The sequence below is a fragment of the Bactrocera neohumeralis genome, chromosome 5 (genome assembly GCF_024586455.1).
Source record: "Bactrocera neohumeralis isolate Rockhampton chromosome 5, APGP_CSIRO_Bneo_wtdbg2-racon-allhic-juicebox.fasta_v2, whole genome shotgun sequence".
Taxonomy (NCBI): domain Eukaryota; kingdom Metazoa; phylum Arthropoda; class Insecta; order Diptera; family Tephritidae; genus Bactrocera; species Bactrocera neohumeralis.
Genome location: NC_065922.1, coordinates 74529079 through 74556958, shown reverse-complemented (window position 1 = coordinate 74556958; position 27880 = coordinate 74529079). Strand labels below are relative to the sequence as shown.

Here is a 27880-nt window from a genome sequence, read left to right as displayed (position 1 = left end):
ATTAAAATAATAAATGAAATGAAGTATTTTCTCCCTTTTATAAAGTGTAGTAAACCTAGAAATTTAGTTATAAAATCTTCCACTGAATCTAACTGTATGTCTTATACGATTATACTGGTTTTCTTATGTAATTCGCAAATTCTACGCAAAAACCCGCAAACCGTTGCCTATTTCAAGGCGTTACTTCATATAAGCTTCCGTGTTTTAATGACCATGATATTTTAATGATATTACTATAACGCCGGTAAAGAAGAAGAAGAAGCTTTAAATTTATATTTCGCTCGTAGATGTTGATGCAGAACTGTATTTTTTTGTACTATTTTGAAATAAGTTTGAAAAAGTATAACAAACATTTATTGAAAACTCAAACAATACCTGCATTTAAAGTGTTCTGTAATATTAAGAGGAGTCTTAAGTAAACTACTGTTTAATTTGAGGCAAATCGCACCAGTAAAACACACTTCACAGCAAAGTTTCTCAAAATTTCTTAATTTTTCAATCAAGATAAGAATCTTAGAAATATTGGAACCACATATCCTTTCTTCCTTCAAAAGTCTTCCATTTCGTTAAACAATGCCCACGTCTATTAGCGCATCATTAGCTCATATTAAAGTCGCTAAAACAGCTGGTACCATGTCGTTCATGTGCCTGTAAGCATGCCACTGTAAAACCACCACTTCGACAGAACATATTCCGAAGAGCCACTGCTATCCCATCAGACGACGACACAGTTGCAATGCTAGCGAAGAGACGACAGCAGAATGCGCAACAAAGTTGCAGACTTGCTGCGGCAGCATAAAACACTCGGGCAGTGTGTGAGGTCAATGAACGCAAGCGGGAAGCAAAACAATAGCGAGGGGAAAACTCGAAGAATATGCGAAAAGGTATAAATAAAAGAAATGAAAAATACGTCAGACACATAAAGCAGTGCGCGAGTAAGGAAAAGGTGAAAAACAAGAAGTTTTGTGGAAAACGCATAATTCATGCGCCAATGGTATGTCAAAAGGATGCACCGATCCTTGAGAACATATGCGAGAAAGTCACAATTAATAAGTGAATAGAATTGCGGCAACAACAAGGAGCAAAGCGGCGAACAAATGAAGTGCATAGCAGTAGAGTTGACGCCGACAACAACAGCGAAGGAGACGCCGTGTGTGTAACGCGAACGTAAACATGGCAAGCGACGGGTGTAAACAAACAGCACAAAAGATGATGACACGTCGCAGGGAAGATAAGCACAACAAGGGGATCTAACGGCAGAATGCAAGACGAATAAAGCGCAGGAAAAGAAATTCGAAATAAAAAATTGAAAGGCTAAAAAAGTCAGTTAATGGCGACAAAAAAGTATATGCGCTCCAAAGAAGTGTGAAAAATCAAACACAAAAGCTGAAGTGACACATAAAAATATCAACGAAAAAGAAAACAAAATGCAGAACAGCGCAATTGTTGACTTAACGCTAGTAGATATCAGAAAAGGGGTAAACGTGTGTTGGACTGAGTTGAAATTGCAACAAAGTGCTACAATTTAAGCAAACCAGCCCAAAGGCGTCCACATAATTTCAGTAAAAATAAAATGAAGTCAGCGCTGGAGACAGCAGTCGCGTAGAAAGAAACAAGAAAAATGTGTAAAGAGCAAAGCAAAAAGTCTTAAATGTGGCGTCACTTTGCTGTGCTGTAGAAAATGCGGGCTTGGCGTTGCGCATGTGGGACGGTGGGCTTTGTAATTGACACTTTAGCCCGCGTGTTGTGTTTGACCTCATTTTTATGCAACACCTTTGTGCGGTTTTTTCTATGACAGCTTTTTGTTTATGTGCAATTTTTCTGTCTTTTGTAAGGAACTTAATCTTGTTTTAGGTTATGTTGCCAATTTTAGCTAAAATTGTTTTTTTTTTTTAATTCTGCATCTTTGTATGTGACCACATGTCGAAGCAATGCTTGAGAGTGAAAGAAACAATTTGCAATCTTAGGAACTAGACTCTCAAAATTAACAATAAAAATTTCTTAAGTTTTATGCGTTGAACATTTTGGGGCTTCCTGGGACTTTGATTCTAAATATTTTAAAACATTTTTCAAAAGCGAACTAGTCTGCTATAAAATTAAAGTTAATTGAGAATATATTTTTCTATAGATAAATTAAAATAATTTTTTGAAAAAGTGGTTCGGGAAAGATAGTATTAAAAATATATTACTTTTAAAATTAAAAAAATTATTATTTTAAATGAACATTTAGAATATATTATTACTACTATTAAAAAAATTATATATTATTTTGAAAATTGAGAAAAAATAGAAATTAATTAAAAAAAGTTAAAATTAATTAAAAATATATAATAATTAATTTAAAAAAAAAATAAAAATTAATTTTTGCTTTTGAAAATTTAAAAACTAAATTTTTAAATAATTGAAGAAATATGAAATTTTCATTTTTAAATTAATTTTTATAAATTATTTTTTTTTAATTATTATTTTTTCAATTAAAAAAATTAATTTTTAAATTTCAAAAAAAAAGCAATTTAAAAAAAATTAAAAATTAATGAAATAAATTAAAAATTAATAAAAGAAATTAAAAATTAATAAAAAAAATAAAATTTAATTTTTTTCAATTTAAAGTACTTTTCAATTTTTTAAATTTTTTTTTGAAAATTTAAAAAAATAAAAATAATAATTTTTTTAATTAGCATTTTAATTAATTGTTTTCTTTTGAAATTTTAAAAAAGGTTTTGTTGCTTCTAAATCTCTTTTGTTGGAAAGTTTTATATGAATTTTGATTTGTTCTTAAATAAAATAAATTAAGCTTTAAGCTTATCAAAGCTTTTGATAGATTTTTAGTAAAATCTGATTTCCAGATGTTTTCAAACTACCTTTTTCATTTGCGTTTAAAGGTGCTTTTTTGTCAGCTGGCATACGAATTCATAACACGCTCAAAACAGTGCCAGCGGCGACAAAACATTGGAAAAAGCACTACAAATAAATGGTTCGTAGAGAGGAATAAGATGAAATGTGGATATGAAAGTTTTAATTGCACGCGATAACCACACTTTGCTTGGTGTATCAAGTGCCCGACACATGCTGTTTACATATATGAAATATGGTGTATGTATGTATGCATATGGCTGTCTGCTTGATTGCTTCTAAGCTCGCAGCTGAACAGCCCTTAAATCAACAAATCACGCGCATAAAATGCGATAAGCAGCTTCGCACCCTCGCAAATTTTTCAAAAAGAGATTTTTTTTCGAGCCAGACTTTCGTTCTACTTCCTTTTGCTAGTGACATAGTGACATTTTAAAAAATGAAAAAGAAAAAATCAACTCTTATCAGCTCTATATAGTACTCTGTGCTATTCGCTTATGCTTTTTGTTTTTTGTGGTAATTAGCTTAAAAAAACTATTATAACAGCAAGAGCAACCCTCGTTTTCGGCTGATTTATCTGCATGAAAATCGCATGCGATGGAAATCAGACAAAATAGAAGTTGTCACAGTTATGAAATGTGTTTTTTCTTTATGCTATAATTTAAGGTTGCTCTGCTGTTAGTAAATAATGATCTAAGCAGCTGCAAATAATGCGAGTTTTTCCATAAACTCATTTAAATAAATAAATTAGGGTGTGAGTGGGTGCTGGAGAGCACGGAGATGAAGGGATATTATTGTCATTATCTATCTTCATATATACATACATATGTATTTCTATAATCTTCGCAAGCAAACTTCTGTCTCCCCGCTAAACTGTCTGCTAAATACAAAGTCATTAACATTAAAATTAAATTTATTATTATGTGCATAATGTTGGTTGTTCGTACGCACACTAATTATACACACTGTATGCGAATTAAAGCATTCTTTGCAAGTTATAAAACAGCTCGGCAATTAGTTTTTAGCTCATATATGGGTACGTCGACTTGCTTTTGTTAAATTAAAACATTTATGAAGCTTATGTAGCCTATCCGCAGGCGCTATACTGCTTCTAGCGTACAAAATAGGTTAGATAGTACAGTAATTTGAATATAAATATCACATGATAGTATGCCATTAAAATTTGTTTAATGTTTTAATATTATTTAAAAATATTTTTTCATTTAAAAAAATTTTGAAATGAAAAAAATTAAAAAAAAATTAATACGATATATTTTTATGGAAAATAAGCCTAAAATTGTAAATTAATTATTAACTATAGTGTTTTTGTATTTTTGCATATTTTTCAAACTATTTTTTCCCATAAAAAAATTTTAAAGAAATGAAAAAATTTAAAAGAAATTTTTTTATGAACTTCCAATTTTTTTTCTACATATAAAAACTTTTAAATAGCTAAATTAACAAAACTTTACAAACTCCGATTTTTGTTTTATTAAGAAAATTACTTTATCGTAAAAAAGTTTTGAAATCTATCCGCAGGCGCGTGTATGTGTTCTACTTATTTCTAATAATAATATATAAATATACATATGTATAAGCTTGTATATACATATGTACGTACATATGTATGTATTTACAACTGCTATTCTTCTCGTATTTCTTGCGATTACAACCGATTACATAACCAAACAAATATAAACTATATTTACACACCTTTGAGCATTTGCTACAAACGAACATAAATATGTAAAGATATATGTGTGCATTGGTCTGTCTGTCTGCTGCACACGAAATTTATTTAATTTCTCTAAGCAACGGCAATAATGTGCATGCAAGGATATCTCAATCAGGATAACGATCAAATATACATATCTATATATGCATGTATATGTATGTATGTTGTTCGTTTGTTTGTCTGCTCGTTGTGCCGGCAGCCGCGAAAGTCACTACATCAAAACACGGACAAAGTAGATGTGGTGAGGTCATTGAACTCCGCGCCTAGACGCAGCTCAACTGCAGTTATGCATTTTTGTTCAACTGCTAGCGTGAGCGCATGTACATATGTGTGCGTGTGTGTGTGTGAAGTTTTGTCTATGAAGTCACAGCTGTCGTTGTTGCTGTTGTACGATTGTTGTAGCATAGCAAATGCAATACGAACGATGCAATGTGTGTGAGAGGGAGATGCAGAGAGAGGAAGGAGGCATAAATGCAACAACCAAAGGCGCTGCATATGCGAGTGTGAGCGAGTCAAAGTTGTCGTGTAAAGCGAGCAATCAAATGTGCAAGGACTCTAGCCAGGTATTTTGACTATTTCGATAGCAAAAACAATAGCAACAACAGCAGCGCGAAGAGGGCAGTCACAGAATAGACAAAACTTAGCTTAGCAACAAAGCATAGCACGCTATTGTATCATATATCACTGAATTTGTGTGTGTGTGTGTGTGCATTTGAACTCATGTTGCATGCAACCCTTCGCTCATACACACACTTGCACTCGAGCAGTTAGGTTCATTCTGCATGCAGCACAACAGTACTGCTCCAGGCGCTGTTAACGAGCAGTCCAACAAGGCAGCAGCTAAGCAAGCGGGTTTGGCTGGCTAGTTGCATGCCACACAGCAATTCTGATTAGAAATCCGATATGACTGTATGTAAGCGTGTGTATCTATGTATTTATTCTATGTAATAAACGGTGTTGGAAATATAAATGTAAATCAGCTGAAGTGGAAAATTATAATGAAAGACAAAAGAAATTATTCAAATCGGAAAAGGAGCAGCTGTGTAAGGACTTGTGGCAAGTAGTTGAGGCGAAGTGAAGACGATTTTATTTATTAAAGCATAAATAATTCACATAAAATGATTAATATTTTGTCGAAATTTTTTAAAAGTCTATTTTAGAACTTAAAATGTTCGAAAAGCTAGGATTTTGCAATTTTAAAATGCATGAAACTTGAGTAAAACTTAACGAATTAATACGCTGAAAGTCTTTTAAAATACACCAGCTCTACGAAAAAATTAAATTTTATGAAAAAAATATGCTATACTTAAGAAAAACTTAAGGAAATAATGCTCTGAAAGTCATTTAAGATACACCAGCTCTATGAAAAAATCAAATTTGAAAAAATATGTAATATTTAATAAAAACTTAAACAAAACTTAAGCACTTAATGAAAAATTAAGTAAAATGGGAATTGTTGCAAAATATGTTATACTTGAAAAAACTTACCTAAAAATTACTTAGCATATTATTTAAAGCACAGAAGTTCTATGAAGAAATCAAGTTCAATAAATAATACTTTTAAAGTTATATACATATGTAAATCATTCCAGTTCTATGAAAAATTTAAAGTTGATAAAAAAATGTGTAATACTTAATAAAAACTTAAACAAAACTTAAGCACTTAATGAAAAATTTACTAAAATGGTACTTGCCAATTACATTCGGCTATTTATAGTAAAATATTAAAAAAAACCTACCGCAAATGCTTACTATTTGTTAGCTTTTAATCACCTCTTTCATTAAAATTATGTACATATGTATGTATGTACATACATACATACATACATATGTACATAAGAGCTTGAAAATTATTGGAAATTAAGCATCAAAAGGATCGAGGAAAACTTAAAGAAACACCTTAAAAACTTTTAAATTATTTTTTTCGTACGTTTTTTACTCTAAACTTAATCTACTACTTAACGAAAACTTAAGTGCTTAACAAAAAGTTGAAATTAAACTTTAAAATTCGAAGAAACTTATCAAATACTTAGCAAAATTAATTTTTTTTTTACTTTGCTTTTTAATTTAAATTTAATCAAATACTTAACAGAAACTTAAGTGCTTAACAAAAAATTTAGAATTCTGCAAAAATGGTGCTTAAGTGCTTAACAAAAAATTGGAAATAAACCATTAAAAATCGAAGAAACTTATGCAAATACGTAACAAAATTTTTTAATTTTTTTTACTTTACTTTTTAATTTAAACTTAATTAAAAATAGCAGTTATGTAAGTGCTTAACAAAAAAAATCGAAATTCTGCACACAAAAATTTTTAAATTATTTTTTTCGTAGTTTTTTACTTTAAACTTAATGTAATACTTAACAAAAAGTTGGAATTAAATTGGAAACAGCTAAAAATTATTGGAAATCAGGCATCAAAAGAATCGAGGAAAACTTGAAAAAACACCTTAAAAACTTTTAAATTATTTTTTTCGTACTTTTTACTTTAAACTAATCTAATACTTAACAAAAACTTAAGTGCTTAACAAAAAGTTGGAATTAAACGTCAAAATTCGAAGACATTTTCTTTAAATTTACTTTTTAATTTAAACTTAATCAAATACTTAGTAGTAACTTAAGTGCTTAGCAAAAAATTTCAAAATTCTGCACATTTAAACATGTGTTTAACAATAAATTGGAACTAAACTATCAAAATTCGAAGAAACTTGTTCAAAACTTAAGTGCTTAACAAAAAATTTTAAAATTATGCTTAAATGATGCGATATTTATAGTGTTTAATTTGTTGCAAAATTTTTTTTTCCAAAATTTTAGTGGGCGCACTTAAGTATATATGTAAATGTTAATTAGCAACATAGTAAATGCATTTCTCCAAAAATTTCGAATATAATTTTTGACATACATACAATCAAAATCAATTAACTCTTTCTTCATAATACCTTTCCCTGCTGGGCTTAAAATGCAACAAATTTAATTAAAAACCGCCTGTTTTCCAAGCACTTGTGTTTCAAAAGAGGAGGAACAAAAGAAAAACAGTTAAACCGGAAAAAATGCCAACAAAGCAAATGAAATGAAATCTATCTGTGAATTAGTGAATTACTTCCCGACAATTGCACAAAAATACTGCTCTGCCAGAGTCACATAATACATGGAAAGAAAAAAATATATCGCCAACAACCACAAACAATAGGAAGACTTGCAACTAACTGCATTTGTGGCACAAAAACAAAACGCACAAAAAAAAAAAACAAAAACAAAGGAGACAAAAGCGCACACTGTTGGCATTGTGTGCTAGCGCTGGCGCTAAAGTCATAATCCGCATATGCTTAAAACAAAAACAAAAAATCGAAAATAAAAACACGAAAGCAAAAAAATGATAAATAAATAAAAGAGGGTTTCTATGCGGCCGCGCTGTCGGTGATTTTTAAGGGTTGTTATTTAACCCAAACAACTTGCTGAACACATACACACACTCTCATATATGAAGCATAAAAAAGTTGATTAATACCCATGTGGGCACTAATATCGAACAAACGCATATGTCAGTGCATACCCCCCACCACCGCTCTCTCCTCATTTAATTACATCTTTTGCCGTGGGATCTCCCACTGCGCTCTACGCAGTCTGCTTTTTTTTGCTTTGCGCCCTGATAGCCCGTATTGCATTACACTTGCCGGTGCTGTTGTTGTTGATTAAATATGCTTAAGCCTGTGTACTTACGGTGTGTTGGTGTATGTGTATACTTGTCCAAGTGCATATATTTTCTGATTGAGCACTTCTTGAAAGTCATGATGGAACGTTTATTTCCACTTCAATGTTGGCAAACAATTTGATCAATTGTTAATTATATTAAAAACAGTAATTACACATACGTGCATATATGTACATATGTGTGTGTGGGTGGGTAGATTAGCGGGGGATGGTCTTAGGGGCTTACATTCGACTTGTGATAATACAAAATCGCAAGAAATTTATTTATTTCAGACAACTATTTTACGGTACTCTTACTGGAATTAACAAATGCTTATGATTACTTTTTGAATTACTTGACAGTACAATTAGGATTGCCTAAAATTACTTTTTTTAATCAAAAATATTACGTTGTGTTTGAAAATTTTACGATAATCTTACTGGAATTAACAAATGCTTATGATTACTTTTTGAATTACTTGACAGTACAATTAGGATTGCCTAAAATTACTTTTTTTAATCAAAAATATTACGTTGTGTTTGAAAATTTTAAGTATTTACCACAAGTCATTGTTATAATTATAGCTAGAGTTTTCAATACAATACCATTACCTTGGGTAACATAATTGTTGTTTACTTTTTGCATAATAATGCAAAATTGCAGTAATTTTCTACGTTCGAAATAAATATTTAACGATACTCTTTCTGCAAAAATCAATTACATACCATTACTTTTTAAATTACTTCATAAACCCAACACAATTACTTCAAATATTATTATTTTCGATGTTATTACAAATATTGCATAATGTTTGAAAATGTAAAGGATTTGCGATAAATTTTTGTTTTATAATTTCTGCTAAATTTTTTTTTTCTCATTACCATTACTATGAGAAAAATTGTCATTGTTGACTTTTCATTACATTACCATTACTATTTGTAAAACTTTCAGTAGCGCTAAAATTTACATATTGGTATTCATATAATCTTATTGCAATTATTAATATCCATATGAATTTCATAATAATACCAGTACTACCCATGGTAATTAATTAATTAATAGTAATTAATTCCTTCACACCTTAAGTGATGGGACTCATTCTAAAAATTCAGTTTCATTATTAAAAGCGGAACAAATACTACGATCATTAGCATTACATGTCGCAATTATCGTTACTAAGGTTATTACCAATACCATTACAATAATAATTACCATTACAATATTCATTACTAAGGCAATTATTAAAAGCAGTACAAATATTCTTACCAATATCACAACACGTTTAATTATCATGTCCAAAATGATTACCAATGCCATTACAATGACAATTACCATTATTGAGGCAATTACTAATAGCCTCGATTCAATATTTGGTTATTGCCACCTACTGCCTATATCGAAAAAAGTATATGCTTTCTTCTTTTCAAACCAATATCACAACACGTTTAATTATCATTACTGAAATTATGGTTAATACCAGTAATGTAATTACCATTATAAACAAATACCATTACAATAATAATTACCATTACTAAGGCAATTACTAATACTGTAGCGTGCCACTTCTTGCTTAAAACGAAAAAGATATGTAGTTCGAGACTAATTTTTTTATTCTCTTTACAGATTGATTATTTCAACGTGAGCGCAATCGTGCAGTTGTCAAAAAGGGAGTAGAAACTCTGTGAGTTAGCAAAATCAAGAGAGCGGCGAAGTAAATCGAGATCCAAGAGAATCTTGCAAATCTACACCACCAAATAAAACCAACTATACTAAACTAAAGAGAATAGTAGCAGAGCAAAACAAATATCCATAAAAAGGAGCTAACGAATAATCATATTAAATTTATACAAAGAGAATATAAAACCAACAGTTTATAACAACAACAATATATATATATATATATCTATATATAAATATAAAAACGTGACATACAAATACCAATGTTCCATAAAGCACCAGCAGATCAAGAGAGCAACAGCACCAACAGCAGCAGCAGTTAAGAGAGAAAAAGAGAGAGTAAAGAGAGAACTTAATACAACATAAAAGCAAATTTTTAAATAAAATCTTAGTGAGCGGAGAATATAAATTATATAAAAATATAAATATTGCTGTCTTTTTGCATTTTTGCAATTTTATAAAAAACAAAAACAAATAATAAAAAAGCAAATATTATAATATATATATACTATATATACTTACAAAGGCGAATCAATACACGAACAATCCTTTGAGAAGCAGAGATACACACTTAACGAACATAAAGAATCATTAGCAAAATTTACTCTTTTAACTTAAACAACAACAACTAACTAAAGAAAAACCAAAAAGAAAAAATCATTGAAAAATCAATTTTACTAAAAAGCAAAATTTTAGCGAAAGAAACTCATAAACACACATACAAAGAAACGCGCGTAAAACGATCGTAGTTGATCTAAAACCCATACACCAAGCAGCAACGCAGAGCGAAAGCTACCAAAAACGCACGAAAGCTCAAAGTGGCCACAAGCGAAAGCTCCACGCCAACAACACAGTGTAAAGTCTTCTAGTCAAAAAACAAAAAAACAAAAAAACAAAGAAAGAAAGTAAATAAATAAGCAAAGCTAAAACTATTTGCAATTTGTGTAAAGATAATTTTTAGCGAAAGCTTACTTAAACTAACTTACATACATACTTACTTACTTACATACTTAATTTCCAACGGGACTTGTGCAAAGCGCAATCAAAGCTCTTATAAAAGAAATATTTAAATTAAATTAAATTTAAGCGACATTTAAACAAGCAGTGAGACTAAATACTAAGCAACAACAAATCATTCATACAAATAAAGCAACTAAGCGCTAAGCAAACAGTACAGTTAGATAGCCAGGCGAGCGTGCATAGTTCAAAAGCGAGAAAGTGCGTGTGTAGGCAGATCATAGATCGTGTGCCAACAGCAAGGAAGAGTTAGGCGAGTAAGAGAGAGCACGCGTTCGAGCGCACACAACCGTTGAGAGCGAACTTCAAAATTACGCCCCAAAAGCAAGCAAGCGCCGCAACAAGCAGCAGCAGCAGCAGCAACAACAGCCGTTAATAAAAAGCAAACGCCACAAGCAAGCACCGGCAAGAAAATGACCAACGCCATGGATATTGTGAAGAATGGCAGCGCCAATGGCTCCGTCGATGGCAGCTCGGATGAGTCGCGCACCAACTTGATTGTGAACTATTTGCCACAGACAATGACGCAAGAAGAGATGCGTTCGCTCTTCTCGAGCATTGGCGAATTGGAGAGTTGCAAGCTTGTGCGCGACAAAGCCTCAGGTAATTTGGGTAAATATGCAACTTTTTTCACACTAATTATTCTGTAAGTAAAAGCACTTAAGTTGTGCTTAAGTGAAGCTTTAGCACAAGTTGTGTGAAAACTGGCAGCGGTAAGTGTAAAAATCGCGCAACACACAAATTGTGCTTAAGCTAAGTTTATCTATATTTCAAATATTCAAGCGCAACTTAAGTAATACTTAGCTATTTAGTATTAACTTAACTTGGGTGCTTAAGTTACAAATTTCTAGTTTTTTTTCATTCATTTATTTAGCGAAAAATAAATTAACTTAAAGAAATTAAATAAAATAAAAACTTAAGCTTTACTTAACCAAAACTTAAGCACTTAAGTAATTTTAATTTGAGTTTTCTTTCAGTAGCTCGTATGAAAAAAAACAAATACAATTTTGTACTTAAGTAAAACTTAAACAAAACTTAAGTGCTTAAGTAAGTTTCCATTTTTCGTTCCCTAATTTAAACGAAACATATGTATGTATGTAAGCTTTAGAAATTAAAATAAAATAATTCAGTGAAACTTAAGCTTTACTTAACCAAAATTTAAGCACTCAAGTAAGTTTAATTGGAGTTTTTTTTCAAATACAATTAAGTACTTAAGTGAAACTTAAACCTTACTTAAACAAAACTTAAGTATGTACTTAAGTAAGTTTGCTTTTTCCGTTCTTTAATTTAAACGAAACTTAAGCTTTAGAAATTAAAGTAAAATAAATCCGTGAAACTTAAGCTTTAATACTTAAGTGAAACTTAAGCTTAACTCAAACGAAACTTAAGCTTTACTTGAGTATGTACATAAGTAATTTTTGTTTAAGTAAAGCCAAAGATGTTTTATTAATGTACTTAATTAAAAATTAGTTACTTTTGTTCTAAAAATTAACTAGTTCGTAATGTGTAGCGTAAAAATATTAATTTTAATTTTTTATTTAATAATTTTTACAGTGTTGCCAGCTTCGTTGACCGCACTCAATCCGGCATTGCAGCAAGGTAAGCCACCGCTTTAATTCGGTAACATGCGTTAAGCTCAAACTTATAGAATTATGTTTCAATCCGTTTAACGTCTCTCACTATCTCTCTCTCTCTCTTTCCGCTGCAGTCGGCCAAAGCTTGGGCTACGGTTTTGTTAACTATGTACGCGCCGAGGATGCTGAGAAGGCCGTTAATACATTGAATGGCTTGCGTTTGCAGAATAAAGTGATTAAAGTATCATACGCCCGTCCAAGTTCGGAATCAATAAAGGGTGCTAATTTGTATGTATCGGGTCTTCCCAAAAATCTATCACAACCAGACTTGGAGGCACTATTCGCATCATATGGCAAGATAATTACATCTCGTATACTCTGTGATAATATTTCTGGTGAGTAAAGCTTTTAATATACAAGTAAGTTAGACCGCAGAGCGCTGTGGGAGCTTTTATATAAGCTGATATACACACCAGTTTATGGCGCTCAATACAGTACAGACTCCAACCATGCGCTGCTTTAGCTTTGACACCTTCCGTTGCTGTCACTTTAAGCGCTCTCTGTCAACTCTGCTCTAATTTTATCAGGAAAACATAATTAAAATTACGTTTTGCTTTTCATAGGTCTATCGAAAGGTGTCGGTTTTATACGTTTCGACCAACGCAACGAAGCCGAGCGCGCTATACAGGAATTAAATGGTAAAACGCCCAAAGGTTACACCGAACCAATTACTGTTAAATTTGCCAATAATCCCAGCAATAGCGCCAAAGCTCAACTCCCACCACCATTGGCCGCTTATTTGACACCACAAGCGGCTGCCGCAACGCGTCGACTCGCTGGCGCACTGCCATCGGCTGGACGTATAAGGTAAGTGCCATGAAGTGAAAGCTTAGGAAAGTTCGAAATTTATTGTAGACAATGTGAAAAACTTTGTGCAAGCGTAAATACATAGTATGACAAGGTGCGCGTACCAGTTAGTTGCGCGTGCGCAAGCTTTTAAGTACAGCTGAGCGTAGTGAAAGCTACAGAGTGTGAAAAAATTACAGCTGTGAGTTAACAGCGCAATCTTTTCTATGAAAAATAGCTTTAAACTAAAATTTTTTTCATTTAAATTACTTTCTTAGTAAAGCGCTAGTTTAGCCAAGTCAAGCACCAAAGCGTTTTTGCAACTTTAAAGCCCATTTTATAACCTCAAATAACCGGTTAAATCGATAGTTCTAATTTGGTACTTCAAATTTTAATTTAACTCAAACATATATTATTTTAAATAAATAATAGCTTCAAATATCAAGCTCACTATTGTTTATTTTTTCATATAGTTTTTAATTCCGTATTTTCCTCACAGAGTCTAGCTGTATATTATTTTTGAAAATGTGAACCAAACCATACAAAAAGTACTTCCAAACACATTTTTCAATTAAAAAAAATCTGAAATTAGAATTATTTAATAATTTTTTTCAAACAAAAAACGATAGTTTGCGACCTTTACGAAATTGAAACGATCTCAGCAGTCATACTAACCGCAACTTTTTTTCGCTACTATTGTTTTTACTAAAACCGTACTCATTTAATTTTTCCTTCTTTATGTTTTTCTTTTTCTTCTAATTTTGTGGAAAAAATAATAATATTGACCGAAAAACTACCGATTTCGTTTTTAGCATTGGAAAAAGCCCGATGTTAGCCATTAACAAGGGTTTGCAAAGGTGAATAATTTTTGTTATTATTAAAATATTTATATTTTTATAAACCTTTGTTTCAACAAATTGCAACTGTGTGTAGAAAAGTAAAAGAAAACGAGATTTGTGTGAAAAAATATATTTTTTTTTAAATTATAAAAATAGAAAAATTTCAAAGACAGTTTATTTTTTTTTATTTTAAATTTTTCTATCTTATTCGACACACTAAAAGATTTTCAATTTCAAAATTTTATTTGACACACTAAAAAGTCTTAAATATGAACACTTATTGTGGTAACTCTAATCTAAAAAAGTAAATATGACTAAAAATTTTATTAAAAATTAAAAAAAAATTAAAGCTTTTACATATTTTTTCTAATATGGTAACTCTAATTTAAAAAAAAAGTAAATATTATAAAAGTTTAAAAAAAAGATTAAAGTTTTTACATATTTTTTTCTGATATGGTAACTCTAATTTAAAAAAAGTTAAAAAAAAAATTTTAAGCTTTAATACATTTTTTTCTTATGTGGCAACTCTAATTTCAAAAAAGTAAACATTAAAAAGTGTTAAAAAAATTAAAGCTTTTACATATTTTTTTCTGAAGAGTTACCATCGTATCTAAAAAAAAGTAAATATGACGAAAAGTTTTGTTAAATATATTATTTAAAATTAAAGCTTTGACACAAATTTTTATTATGTGGTAACTCTAATCTAAAAAAACGGTAAATTTGACATCAAAGAAATACCAAAACATTTTGAAAATGTGCTTGCTTTCAATGTTAATGCAGTAAATTTTGCCCTTAAATTTTTTCAGTGTATCATTAGCTCTGAAAAATGAAATTTAATTTGCTATAATTGTACTAGTAATTAACTTTTCCCCTTGGCTTTCGACTGTCACCGCTCTATAACCTTAAATTTTGCGTTCCTGCCTTTCAATAATTACACTGTATTATACTAAATGTGTGTTCTTTTCGGTTTCTGGGTGGTTTTTTAGTTAAAGTTCTGCATTTCGCTCTTATACAAAGTATTTTGAAAACGTAGGACTTTAAAAAATTCTCTTCTTAAAAACACATTTTCATCTACGCTTGTATAATAGCATATTTACACTTGATTTTTTTTGTATTAATTTTTTTTAATTTGGTTTTTTGTTTTTATATTTAAACAGAAATACATTTAATTAATAAAATTATGTTTTATTATTTTTTGTTTAAAAAAAATTATGATTTTATTATTTTTTATTTATAATAAAAATGTTATAAATTTTTTCGACAATTTTTAACACTGTTGCTGTATGTACTTGTTGTTTTAACTGTTTACAATCACTAATTGCATTTAATTTATAATTAATTATCAAAAGAAAGGCATGCAAAGATTTGTGTGATTTAAGAAATTGTAATTTATTAAAAAAATTTTTAAATATTTAGTTTCTTTTAAATAATAGAACCGCTCGGCAGGGTTGTGTAGTGCTATACATAACTAAAATATAACTTAAAGAGAGTATTTTTACGTTTAAAGAGAACTATCAATAAGAGAGCGACAACTTTTTGTAAACAACGCCAGCGATGCTCAGCTATTTATATTATATTTATATATTTTTTATATTTTTAATTTATTTTTTATATTATTTTTTTATTTATTTTTTTTTATTAAAAAATGAATGGAAAACCTGTCAAAGAAATGTATTATGAGAGAAAACTATGCAGTAAAGAGCAAATATTGTATAAAGAGAGAGAGATAGAGAGACAGAATATAAAAAGAGAAATTAATAAAAGTAGCAATAACTGTAAAAACTGCAGGAAGTCAGAAATACTTTACCTCCCGGAATAACTCTTTGAGTATAAATGCAAGCTTGAGCAGAATTCTACTCGGCTTTTTATTACACAAAAATTAAATTTTCGGCTTTTCGCTTACAAAAATAGAAAAAAATGACATAGAGATAGATAGATGAGATAGAGATAGAAAAAATAGAGAGTAAGAGAGCTAAAATTGTGCTGGCTTTGCACAAATCCTTCATAATTGCATATAGATTTTTGTCACTAAAAAGTTAAAGATCAATAGTTAAAATTTGAGCGCGTGAACTATATTTTCAATAGTGCGTTTAAGTCGCTCTATCTGTCATATATTGAAATAACTAATTGCTCTCCAAGCACCAGTGAGCTTCAAATGAGTGCAGCAATGTACCTTGTTGGCTGTTCCTCTCTTAATAAATATGTATCTGGACTGAGTCTCTATCTACGCATTATCAACTCCATATAATTTGCGCTACAGGCAGCTTTTTGCGCTCCAACCACTTCTTTTCCAAGTTCACCTAAAAGCTCTTAGTTTTATTATTAGTTTTACTCACTAATACTCATTTGAACTTTCTGCTCACTGAAATGCTGAATATTAATTCAATATGCCAAATGTAATTATTTTTATTTCCTTCTTTACTTTTTATTTTTCTATATCTCCTTTTATTTCCTTATGACCAATTTGTTCATAATCTAGTTGCTCTCTTTTCTAATTTAGAAGGTTGAACACTCCAAAGATTACCACTCATATTTTCACTCATTCTTAATCTCATATTCAGTTGTTTTATTCCAAAATATTTATACTAATCTTTATTTATACAGAGTATCAACTTTCTCTCAACGAACTCAGCATAAGAATTAAAAAAATAATAAAAACAAATTATTTATGTATTTTTCTCGTAGTCTATAAAGTGAAAAACTCAAAAGCGCTCACTGAGTTAATGTATTTAAAACACGCGCGCTCATTTGTTCTAATCATAAACTAGCTAACTCTCAATATATTATACTTATCTTGTACTCTCCCTCTCTCTCTCTTTCTCACAATTTTTTTTTCGGATTTAGATACTCACCATTGGCTGGTGATCTCTTGGCCAATTCGATTTTGCCCGGCAATGCAATGACCGGCTCCGGCTGGTGTATATTCGTTTACAACCTCGCACCCGAAACGGAGGAGAATGTCTTGTGGCAGCTGTTCGGCCCATTCGGTGCCGTCCAATCGGTCAAGGTTATACGTGATTTACAGACGAGCAAATGCAAGGGTTTCGGTTTCGTGACCATGACGAATTACGACGAAGCGGTTGTGGCAATACAATCACTCAACGGTTATACACTCGGCAACAGGGTGTTGCAAGTTAGCTTTAAGACAAATAAAACCAAAACCGCTTAAGTGAACTTGAGTGGTGTTAAGAAGAAGAAGCAAAACAACAGCAACTATAGGAAAAACAGCAAGAATGTGAAGGAAAATGAAAGAGAAGGCAAAACGGCGGTAGTGAAAGAGAACGGGAGCGCAAGCACAAGCAAAGTGTTGATGAAAGAGAAGTAGAAGTAAAGCTTTGCAAAAATATGTGAGAGATAGAGCAGGAGTTGAGAGCGTGAAATTAGTGAAAGGAAAGCAGGATAAATAAGCATGAAGTGTAAGCAACAACTAGTAAACACCGCAGTTCAACTAAACAACAGCAAAAAAGTTAAAAACATGCAAAAAAAAAATATTTAAAAAATTTACATAAATTATATACACATATTATATATGAAGCTGTAGTTATGTGTGCAAGAGAGACAGCTGAAAAATATTAACTATACAAAAAGTGTTGAAAAATGAAATTGAAATTTACCACTAGTCACACAAAAAATTAAAAAAAAAGCAAAAAATATTTTTCATTGAAGAAAATTAGTAAAAATTATAAGTTGTGCAAAATTAAATTTAGTTTTGTAGTATTTATTGAAATTCGAAAATTTGTTAGCAAAAAATGTAAGAGAAAAATACGAAAAACGGAGCAGAGAACGGCATATGGCAAAAGGGAGTAGGGAAAGCGTGAAATTGTTTGCACAACGCAATGCTTTCTAGCAATATTTTTTTGTGTGTTCAAGCGAGCCGAAAGTAGTTGAGCGTGAGAGCGAGATAACAGCAGCAGTAAGTGCAAAAGCTTTGCCATGAATAGCAAACGGCCAAAAGGCTTAAAAGAGCGCAGAGAAATAAACCAGCGTGAGCGTTGAAAGAGCAAAGCGATGCTGCCAGATGTCACGCTGCTAATTGGTATGAAGCAAAAGCTTTGCATGGCAACACCCGATCAACACTGGCACAAATAGTTTAACACAAAAATCAACCCTGAAAATATTCAAAAGAAAAATGGAAATTCTCAAAACCTAAAGAAAGGGAAATAAAAATAATATGAAAATAAAAATAAAGCAACAAATAATTCTCAAACTCATCGTATAACTACTTATGCATATATATATATAAATATATATTTATTACTTATTATTAACTATTATAATTAAATAACTTAAAATTATTATGTGGAAAATATTTAAGCAAAATTTATTTAAACAAAATACTTAGTCACACTTGTAAACCCACTTTTTAAACTAATTACTTAATTGTACTTAATTAAATTGTATTTGTATTTGTATTTGTCTATCATATATATACATAAACACACATATATATATATATATATAAATTTATGAATTTTCGTAATTAATTAATTTATTAATTTCGTAGTTTCAAAACAAAAACAAAAAATGCCGAGAGAAAATACTTAAAAATCTAATTATTATAAATTCATATATTAATTATTGCATGAAACATAAATAATGAGAGGAAAAATAAAACAAAACAAAATAAACAGACATACACACACACAAAGTAAAGCAACCGATACGCATATTTTACAGCATAAAATATTTATAAAATAACAGTATCAAAACAAAAACAAAAACAAAAAACCAAACAAATAAAAATATACATACAATACATAAATTAAATAAAATACAAAAAAACAAGCTATTTGCTATTATTAAATTAATTATTATTATTATTATAAATTTATTAATTGATATTGCCATGAAATTAACTAAATAAATGTGTGAATTATTTGAAATTTTAAAACCGAGTGCAAATTACATCTAGATGGCAACCACGCGCCACGTGCGCAATACTGATTGGCTATAGCAATTGTGGAGTGTGAGCGATTAGCATAGCGGATAGAGGAGGGAAGCCAGTGTGTGGCGAGAGTGAGAGATAGAACGAAAGCGAGAGCAAGAGAAACAGAATGCTAGGAGGTAGAACGAAAAAGACAGAAAGAGAGAGAGAAGAAAAGAAGCAAAAGTTGAGTGAGAGTAAGAGATCGAGAGAATGAAAGAGAGCTCCAATGTTGCAAAGGAGAGAAGGAGAAAGAAGTTGTACTGAGAGAAAAAGAGAGGAATATGAGAAGGTAGAGCGGAAATAAGGAGAAAGAGAAGCAGGTTGATCGTTATAAAAAAGCAATGAGAGCAGAGCGTCGCGCAAATTAGTATAACAGCTGAACAATGTAGACGCCGAGAGTGCTAGCTCGGGAAGCTGGTGCAGTGGCTTGTAAATGCTAGTAATATTAAAGTCGTGATAGTGAACGCAATTGCACAAGAAGTGCACACAGCAATTGTTGTGGCTTGTATAAAATATTTTCGAGCGAGTGCGAGTGATTTGAGTGTGAAGTGTGTATTGAAACAGGTAAGAGCAAAACAATATTGGCGGGAGCCGGGAAGTAAAATCATGAAAGCCAGAGATATTTTGTGTAATGATTTAGTAAAGTTTCACACCCAGAAACTGAACAAAACTGTAGACACAACTTTACAAAAACGATCAGGTGTTACGATAGCAAATCCAGTCCGGGCAGAAGTTTGCTGTTACTGAGAAAAGCTTTCGTGTTTTCTGCCATTTGTCGCTTTTTATTGAGATCTCTCTCGTTTTTTTGACTCTCTTTCGTTCTGCCTTTCAATGGCGCTTCTCTCGATTTCACTTTCTCTGTCTCTTTCCTTGAGTGAGGCTGCGTATTTTAGCTTAGAGATCATCCTTTGGGTTTAGTGCTGTTTGAGAGCATTCATAATTTACACACTTCACTTCTCTCACTCTACACTATGAATCACAACTATTTATAGTTAATCAAATGCGATCAATGTTTTAAAAAAATAACCAGCAAATTTTTATTAAAATAAAATATTAAATTAATATAAATAAATAGTCAAAGAAAAAGTAAAATATGTATGAATGTTTTCGTAAACTATAGATTCTTTTAGTTGTCACTTCACGCTTACTAATGAAAATTAAGTAGTAGAAATGTGTATGAAAAAGGTTAAAAAATGAGCATAAAAAATTTTATATTAGAAATTATTATTAAACAAATCAATGTTATATCAAAATATGAGTGCGAAATGTGAAAGAACTTCTAAGAGCACCAAAGAAAAATTAAGAGCTAAAATTAATTTAAATTATTCGTTCCAATAAGTGAGTATAAATTATGAATTAGCATTATTAAGTGAAATAAGAAAATAAAAAAAAAATCATAACGGAGTATTAGGATGAAACCGTAAGGAAGTCAAAACTAAAACACCAACTTTGAATATTATAAAAAGTTTTTTTAAAAAGTACTTATATAGTGAAATTTAATAAAAAAAATATCAAGAAAATTCACAAAAAAATATGAGAAGAGCGCTGAAAGCTGTTATTGGAGTGAGAGTACGCTTATAAATGACGAGCAGAGAAAGAAAGAAAAATTTAAGAAGTAAAAGCGAGAAAGAAAAGTAGAAGTAAGAAGAGTACGCGGAGATCTTATAAAGAGCAAGCAAAGGAAAGTCGAAACTAGCGGTTAGTAAGAGTGACGAAGTAACAGCAAGGTTAAGAGAGTATACCGAATTGTAGGTAGCTAACCGCTGAGTATGGTGTGAAGCTGTGAAGCAAAGAACTGAAAAGTTAAAACGTGCATTTCCAATCAAAAGAGGCGTGAAATGTGAAATGCATTTAAAATAAAAACAGAAAATTGACAAAGAGGTATTTAGAATATGACATTTTTTATAAACAAATAGCTAGAAGAGAGAATAGTAGGGAAAGAATGTTAGAGTATCGAGCGGGAAAGTGTGCGGAAGATAAGTAAGGAGAAGAAGCAGTACACTGAAAGTGAAGTGAGTTGTAAACATGCAGTTAAAAGCAGGCGGGCGATTGCAATAACAAAATATTAAGATAGCAAAAAATTAAAAACGAAAATCAACAACTAATGGCAATATTTTCGGAGGTTGAGGCATTAAGTAGCAAAAATCCATGCATAAGCAAAACGAAAAGTACTAGTACATGAAAACACAGTACATAATACGAGTGTTTAAATGCAAATGCATACAATAAGCCAAATTTTATAAGTGCAGGTGCGCTAATAGTGAAGCATGAGTGTGTAGCAGAAATGCCTGAAATGTTGCAACAGCACATTAAATAGTTTTAACAGAAAAATGACAACAGCGCATTACATAGTTTTAACTGAAAAGTGGCAACAGCGCATTACATTGTTTTATCTGAAAAATGGCAATGGCGCGGCAACATACAAACCATCAAAAATGTGTTTAAAAGTAAAAAAAACAAACGTTCAACAAAGGTGAGCTGGTATAGAGTGTGCTGCAGCTGTTGTGGGCGAGCAGGCAAAGCGTGCAAGTGAGAGGAGAAAATGTCAGGCAGGGTATTTTTATATTGAAGTTCAGAAAGTGGTTAGAAACTGTAGAGGGGAGTTCTTATATTGAAGAAAGAGAGCAAGTTGATATGAATAGGTGAGCGTATACCTAGAGAGAGTGCGAGTGACAGAGAGACATTTTATAAGAAAAAATATAGTGTGTTACCAGAGTAGCGATGAAAAGAAGCACGTCTTGGCCAGTCTGTTGCACAACTGCCTGTCGGCGCATTCCACTCAACCGTTCACCTCAATTCTGCCGAACAATCGATAGCCACAAATATATAATCAAGTACACGCATACTTTGCTCTATATCAAACTTGTGTAATGTGTAGGCAATGCGCTCATGTAGGTGCTAATCGAAAATGTGTTATTAAAAAGCTCACTAATCATACATTCATCTACATAGTATATTATATCGAAAATTATCACACATTTCAATGAATGTATTTTATGTAATCAATGTTGAGACAGTAACGAATCGAGCTCGATAATATCTTTGCGTGTAAATCAACAATAAAAACAACAGTACATACTATATATAACAATCGATATGATTGGAATTTAATTGTTTACAAATAAAAATAAGCGAAAGCGAGTAAAAATAATAACAAAAATCACCCTCATGCACATACGCAACTAAAAAATGTTAATCATAGCATCGGATTTGGATCGCATACCGATTAAAAATTATTCAAAACTTATTACACACATTCGTATAAATGTCATAAACATTTGATGTGCTCATTATTGCATATGTAGACTAGCCGAGAACCGCTATATGCTTGAGTGTATTGGGAGTCAGCTTATAGAAAATGTTTTTCCCATGTCAGATACATAAATATAACGTGTGTTTAACCAATTAGTAGCATCAAAAAATATAAATAACTGTTATGCATAACTGTAAACAAAGGCACACGCAAAAATAACCAATAAAATAAGGTGTGTGTCCAGGATAGCGAATAAATGGGAGCGGGTAGGTGTATTGGCTAAGAGAGTTGAGAGGGCGAGAGAGAGTAAGGTAGATAAAGAGGAAAGGACGGGTGTAAAGTGCAAAGGTGGGGGAAAAAAGAAAAAAATAGCGTAGAAGGTGAAAGATTAGAGAAAGAAAAGATTAAGCGAAAAATCGGTTGTAAAATAGAAAAAAGTAAGGATATGTAAAGAGAAAAGTTAAAGGTTAGAGGGTTGACGAAAGGAGAAAAAGGATATAGAGTTTTTGTAAGGTTGCAGAAATTTCAATTTAAGGGTGTTTGATATATGATCGTGAGGGTTGAAGAAATGGCAGAAATGAAACTGGCAGGACAGAGATTGTTGGCGAAACAAATGTATAAAAATAAAATGCAGAGAATGTTGACAAAATAATGGCAATAAGCTTTAGTTTCCTACAAATTTGTGGAGAAGCCAAAAACAGGAACGGAAACGGTAAGATGAAGTTTGTGAAATATAAACTAAAAAAGCTGAGCGAGGAAAATTTGTAAGGGATGGTGGCGATTGAACATATAAAGATGGCATATACTATATGAAACTGATGAAAGAGAAAGAGCATGGCAAACAATAGTTAAAGTAGAGAGTAGAAAAGTGGTGAGATAGAATATAAGAACATGCATGTGAGATTAAAGAGAAGAAAAGTGAAGAGAAGAGATAAGAAGAGAAGGGAAGAAAAGAAAACAGAAGAGAGGGGAGGGAAAAAAAGAAGATAAGGGTAGAGAATAGAGTTAGAAGAAAAGAGTTGCATAAAAGCGTAAGAACTTCTCAAGTGAAGTCAAGTGGTAAGTAGGGATACCGTGTAGAAATGGGAGGTAAAATAGTGTCAGTGCGAAGATTATAGAAAATAAATGCTTAAAATAGGTGGCATTCCCTTCCCTTACCAAATTGAAAAGTATTAGTCATCGCGAAAGGTTTCAGTGTGGTTTTCCAACTAGTAAAAAACGTTTGAGCTGCTTCAAAAAACAGTTGGCTAACTTAGTATATATAGTATAAAACAGCGCATTTACTTAAAAATAAATACAAGCAAACAACGAAATCAAAGGAGCTTCTGGCCAACTGCGTGAAAAGCACGAAAATTTAAACAAAAAAAAAAACAGGGTATTAGCAGAAAAGCTGTGTAGAAGAGTAAAGTATAAACCGTAAAGGTGGAAGACATTGATAGTTGTGAATGAGTTGCGCGCGCACTCTCTCGCTCTCTCTCTTTTTTTTTCTCATAAGTGGTTAGTCGAGTTGCAAACCCTTAGGGGAGCGCAAATGTGCTATTTTGCAATAGAGTTTCAATTGATATAACTTTTTGTGGACTTAACAAGCAGTAAGGTGATGTTTGCTGAAATCTGCTTGCTTTTGTATTGCATTTTAAAATTTTCTAGCTTAGCCAAGGCACACACCACACATTCAGCGCAAGCGTCCTAGACACAAACCACCTTCTACTACCCCCAATGTGCAACCACTAACATAGAACACACAAGCGACAGGCGATCTGAAGCAGTTAGCGCAAATTTTTTAAAATCAGTATAGAAAAACTTTATTAAAAATAAAAGATTTTAAGTAAAAATTCATATTTTAACATGCAAAAACACGTAACAATAAGCAAAAAGTAAAAGTTATTGATGTTAAACTGGAAGCTAGCAGGCGGAAAGGGGCGCCAGGCCACGAAAATTGCATTTATACAAAACACAGTGGCGCCAATATTTACGTGTACACAGTGTGCGGCCAAAGCGTGTGCCAGTCAAGCGCCAGCAACCCAAGCACATACATGTTTGTATATGAAAACTAAGTACTAAAGCATTTCAAAATCCCGTAAAATATACCGTACCATATAAAATAACATAAAATAACTGTACTGAAAACGACACCAAAAATCCCACTTAGCAAAAATTCACACTCGTACTGACACTGTCAAAGCAAAAAGCCGAAAAAATAGTTTAAAAATAAATGCGAAAAATGACATAAAATACTACTATAACTACTACTATTTTACGAACAGTACATAGCAACCCATAAAGCGTAGCAGAATTTCAGAATTTATATAGTGGAACAAAAAAGTAAAAAGTAAAGCGAAAAAGCAGCAAAGAAACTAGTGAAAATCGAAAAATTTTGAAATGTTGTAGAATGCATGAAAATACACGAAATTGTCGTCGTAAATCCAAAAATAAAATCAGCTTCCAAAATTTTTAAGATACTAGTCAAGTAAGTGTTTAATATTAGCAAAAGCAAAGTTTATAAGAAAAATCAGCAAATTGAAAAATTAAGCATATAGCATTATATAACAGTAAATGTGGTAGTGATGCGGTAAAAAGCATTCAAAAACTATACCGTTAGCTTGGTTAGATACCAGCAATTTTTTTGAAAAATTAAAAGAAATTAAAAAATATACATACATACATCTATATATATATATATTAACGTGTAAGCAACCATTTTCCGAATAAAAATCACTGATTTTTCATATATATAGTAAATTTTACGCATAAATATATATATACATATACATATATAACGTATTAAATGTAAAAAACACCACAGCAAAAATTTGAGATCATTAGAGATAAGAGCGAATCGAGTTTATGATTTGAGTTTATGTACGTGTAAGAGCTAAGCGCTGAGAGCGCAAAATTGGAAGAGCCGTAAAGTGTGCGCTGCGCTACAGTGGCGTGCATATTTATGAAACCAGCAATTTTGCGCGCAGAAATAAAAAGGAAATAAAATATATGAGAAAATTTACATTAAAAATAAGAGAGAAAATTACCGTAAAAGAAAACAAAAAAATATTTATGAAAACAATTTGAACAAATTTGTAGTAGAAAACTTATATTACAAAAGCAACGCATGCGATTTAACAAAACATTTACTATCAACTATGATTTACTCGCATAAACATACTTACAAACTAGTTTCATGTTTCTCTTAAATGTTCAAAAGCAAAACGCAAAACGCAAAACGTAATAAGCGAAAAACAAATACAAAAGCAAATTGCAAAAACAATAATTAAAATATAGCGTGTGTTAGACAAGCTGGCAACACTATGCATGATTATAACAATTACCTACGTGTCACATAAATACATAGACGCTTACAAACATATAGAGATAAACACATATATATATATATATATAAATACATATATACATGTTTAATGTATTTATAACGGTACTTGTACTAGTATTTGTGTTCCCCGCCCAAGCACACAAAGCAACAATGCAAAAAATGCGAAAAATGCAAGAAACGAAGAAATTGACAAACAAATGGGTGCTTAGAATGTATTTAATTACCTACATGATTACTTAGCGAAACTCTCTTAACTGACTGCTGAGAGCGTAGCGTGCGCAAAATGAGTGCGCAACACATGGATGTGCTGCTTAAGCTGCGTGGCTGTTACAAATACAAAAAGAAAAAACAACAAATCGCCAATAACGGCGCGACAGGCAAGGCAAACATTGTTTTTCACACGAGTGTACTGGCCAGCGCATAAAAATGTAAAGCGTAAAACGCTGTCAAGCCTCACCAACAGTCGTTTTTCGATACTTGTCAGCGGTTTGCCGTTAAAAAAATGCAGGCGATTACTTTTCAATTACTTTATGATTACTTCACTTTCATTATACCCAACAACATATTGTCTCACTAAAGGTGGTTGTATGCGTGCGTAATACAAGCATACAACAATTACGCTAAACTATCAAGTAGTTGACTTTAATTACCACTTATTTCTTAAAAGTAATTACCTAAACAAAACTTATTTATACCAAGTAATTATATATCGAGTGCATGCATTAGTGTTTAATTATTTGTGTTTAGCTTTTATGTGCGTATATACATATATAATAACTGAAAATACATAAACAGTATTTATGAATTATAACTTGTCGCCATTGTAATGCATTACTAAACCAAATACATATACTTTAAATACTTGTATTGTAATTAATTGAAATTTTCTCTAACCGTATGCATATAATTGTTAGTTCTAATAATTTAAGTAATATATTATTAACAAGCAGAAAATGTAGCATTACCAGCTGTCATTATATATGCATTACTTTGCATTACATTAGATAACCTTAGATTACATTTAATTTTGTAGCGCGTAAATCATGTGCGCATATACTGTGCTTATTTTAAATGCAATTACGTGCATTATAGTAGTGGTAATGCTTTTTGCATTACACCTTACAATTACTTTGTAATGCTCTTATTTATTATAAACACACGAGCACATATTACTTTCGATGTATTCAAATATTTGTGTATTTATATGAATTGCATATTAATTAACGCATTAACGCATTACCCATTACAATTATAATTACAAACCGGCGTCAAAGCAAATGCCAGCAAAAAAATATATAAAATGCCATACGTAGCAATTAAATGCAACAGTAAGTCACAATGTGATTAAAACCAAGCAAGCAATTAAACTAAAGTAATTCAAGTAATGGAAAGTAATTAGATGGGTATTTGTTAAAGGCATAATAAATGTAAACTCAAAGTAAACGCAAAATAGCAAATAAAAGCTCTAAAGAGGCGAATCATGGCAACTCCGAGGAAGCTAAAGTGAAGCGGAAGCAAAGTTGAAAAGAGAGCGAGAATTACAGCGAGTTGTGGTGCGGCGAGCGGAGAACATCCTTAGAGCAAAGAGCGGAAGAGCAAGGTGTGAGTAATGCAGCGAAAATCATGAAAACAAAGCTAAGATATAGCTAAGCAGAGCAAGTAAGCGTACTGTAAGCTCATGTGGGAGTATACTATATAGATAAACTCTTTCTCTTCTTCTGGATCACTCTCTCAAGCCAAACCTACGTGCTCTTCAAGTGACTAGTTAATAGCCGAAGATCACTTATCCGAACAAAAACAAAGTTGTGAGCAACATAAATCCATATATATATATACATACATACAGACAACACGCATACACACACATATATAAGCATACATTGAAAATATACAAATACATACACACATATAGTAGCACACTGCAACACTTACCTATATACAAATGCAGAAGAGTCAAGAAAACCGAAAATTAAATATTGAAATCAGCAAGCCACTTCACTCGAATGCCGAAGCAGAAACAGAAACAAAAACAGAAATATATATATATACATATATGCTTCAAAAATATATATGTATGTGTATATATGTTTACATATTAATTATTAACAATTTTACTATATATATATATATATATGAATTATATGAAT

General features: G+C 31.3%; 1 protein-coding gene across 6 annotated transcripts in view; it reads left to right on the top strand.

Moving 5' to 3' along the window:
* Positions 1-27606, top strand: part of LOC126759822 (ELAV-like protein 2) — an 86828-nt gene extending 59222 nt beyond the window's left edge. For 2 of the 6 annotated variants that reach the window (XM_050474955.1, XM_050474956.1), the window contains 6 exons: positions 9899-11581; positions 12524-12568; positions 12678-12938; positions 13167-13410; positions 14202-14246; positions 17073-27606. In XM_050474955.1, coding sequence (XP_050330912.1) covers positions 11383-11581; positions 12524-12568; positions 12678-12938; positions 13167-13410; positions 14202-14246; positions 17073-17397 — 1119 coding nt within the window. In that variant the 5' untranslated portion in view covers positions 9899-11382 and the 3' untranslated portion in view covers positions 17398-27606. The remainder of the gene's footprint in view (positions 1-9898; positions 11582-12523; positions 12569-12677; positions 12939-13166; positions 13411-14201; positions 14247-17072) is intronic. The other 4 variants (XR_007667084.1, XM_050474957.1, XM_050474959.1 and 1 more) reach the window with 4 other exon arrangements.
* Positions 27607-27880: the final 274 nt, after the last annotated feature.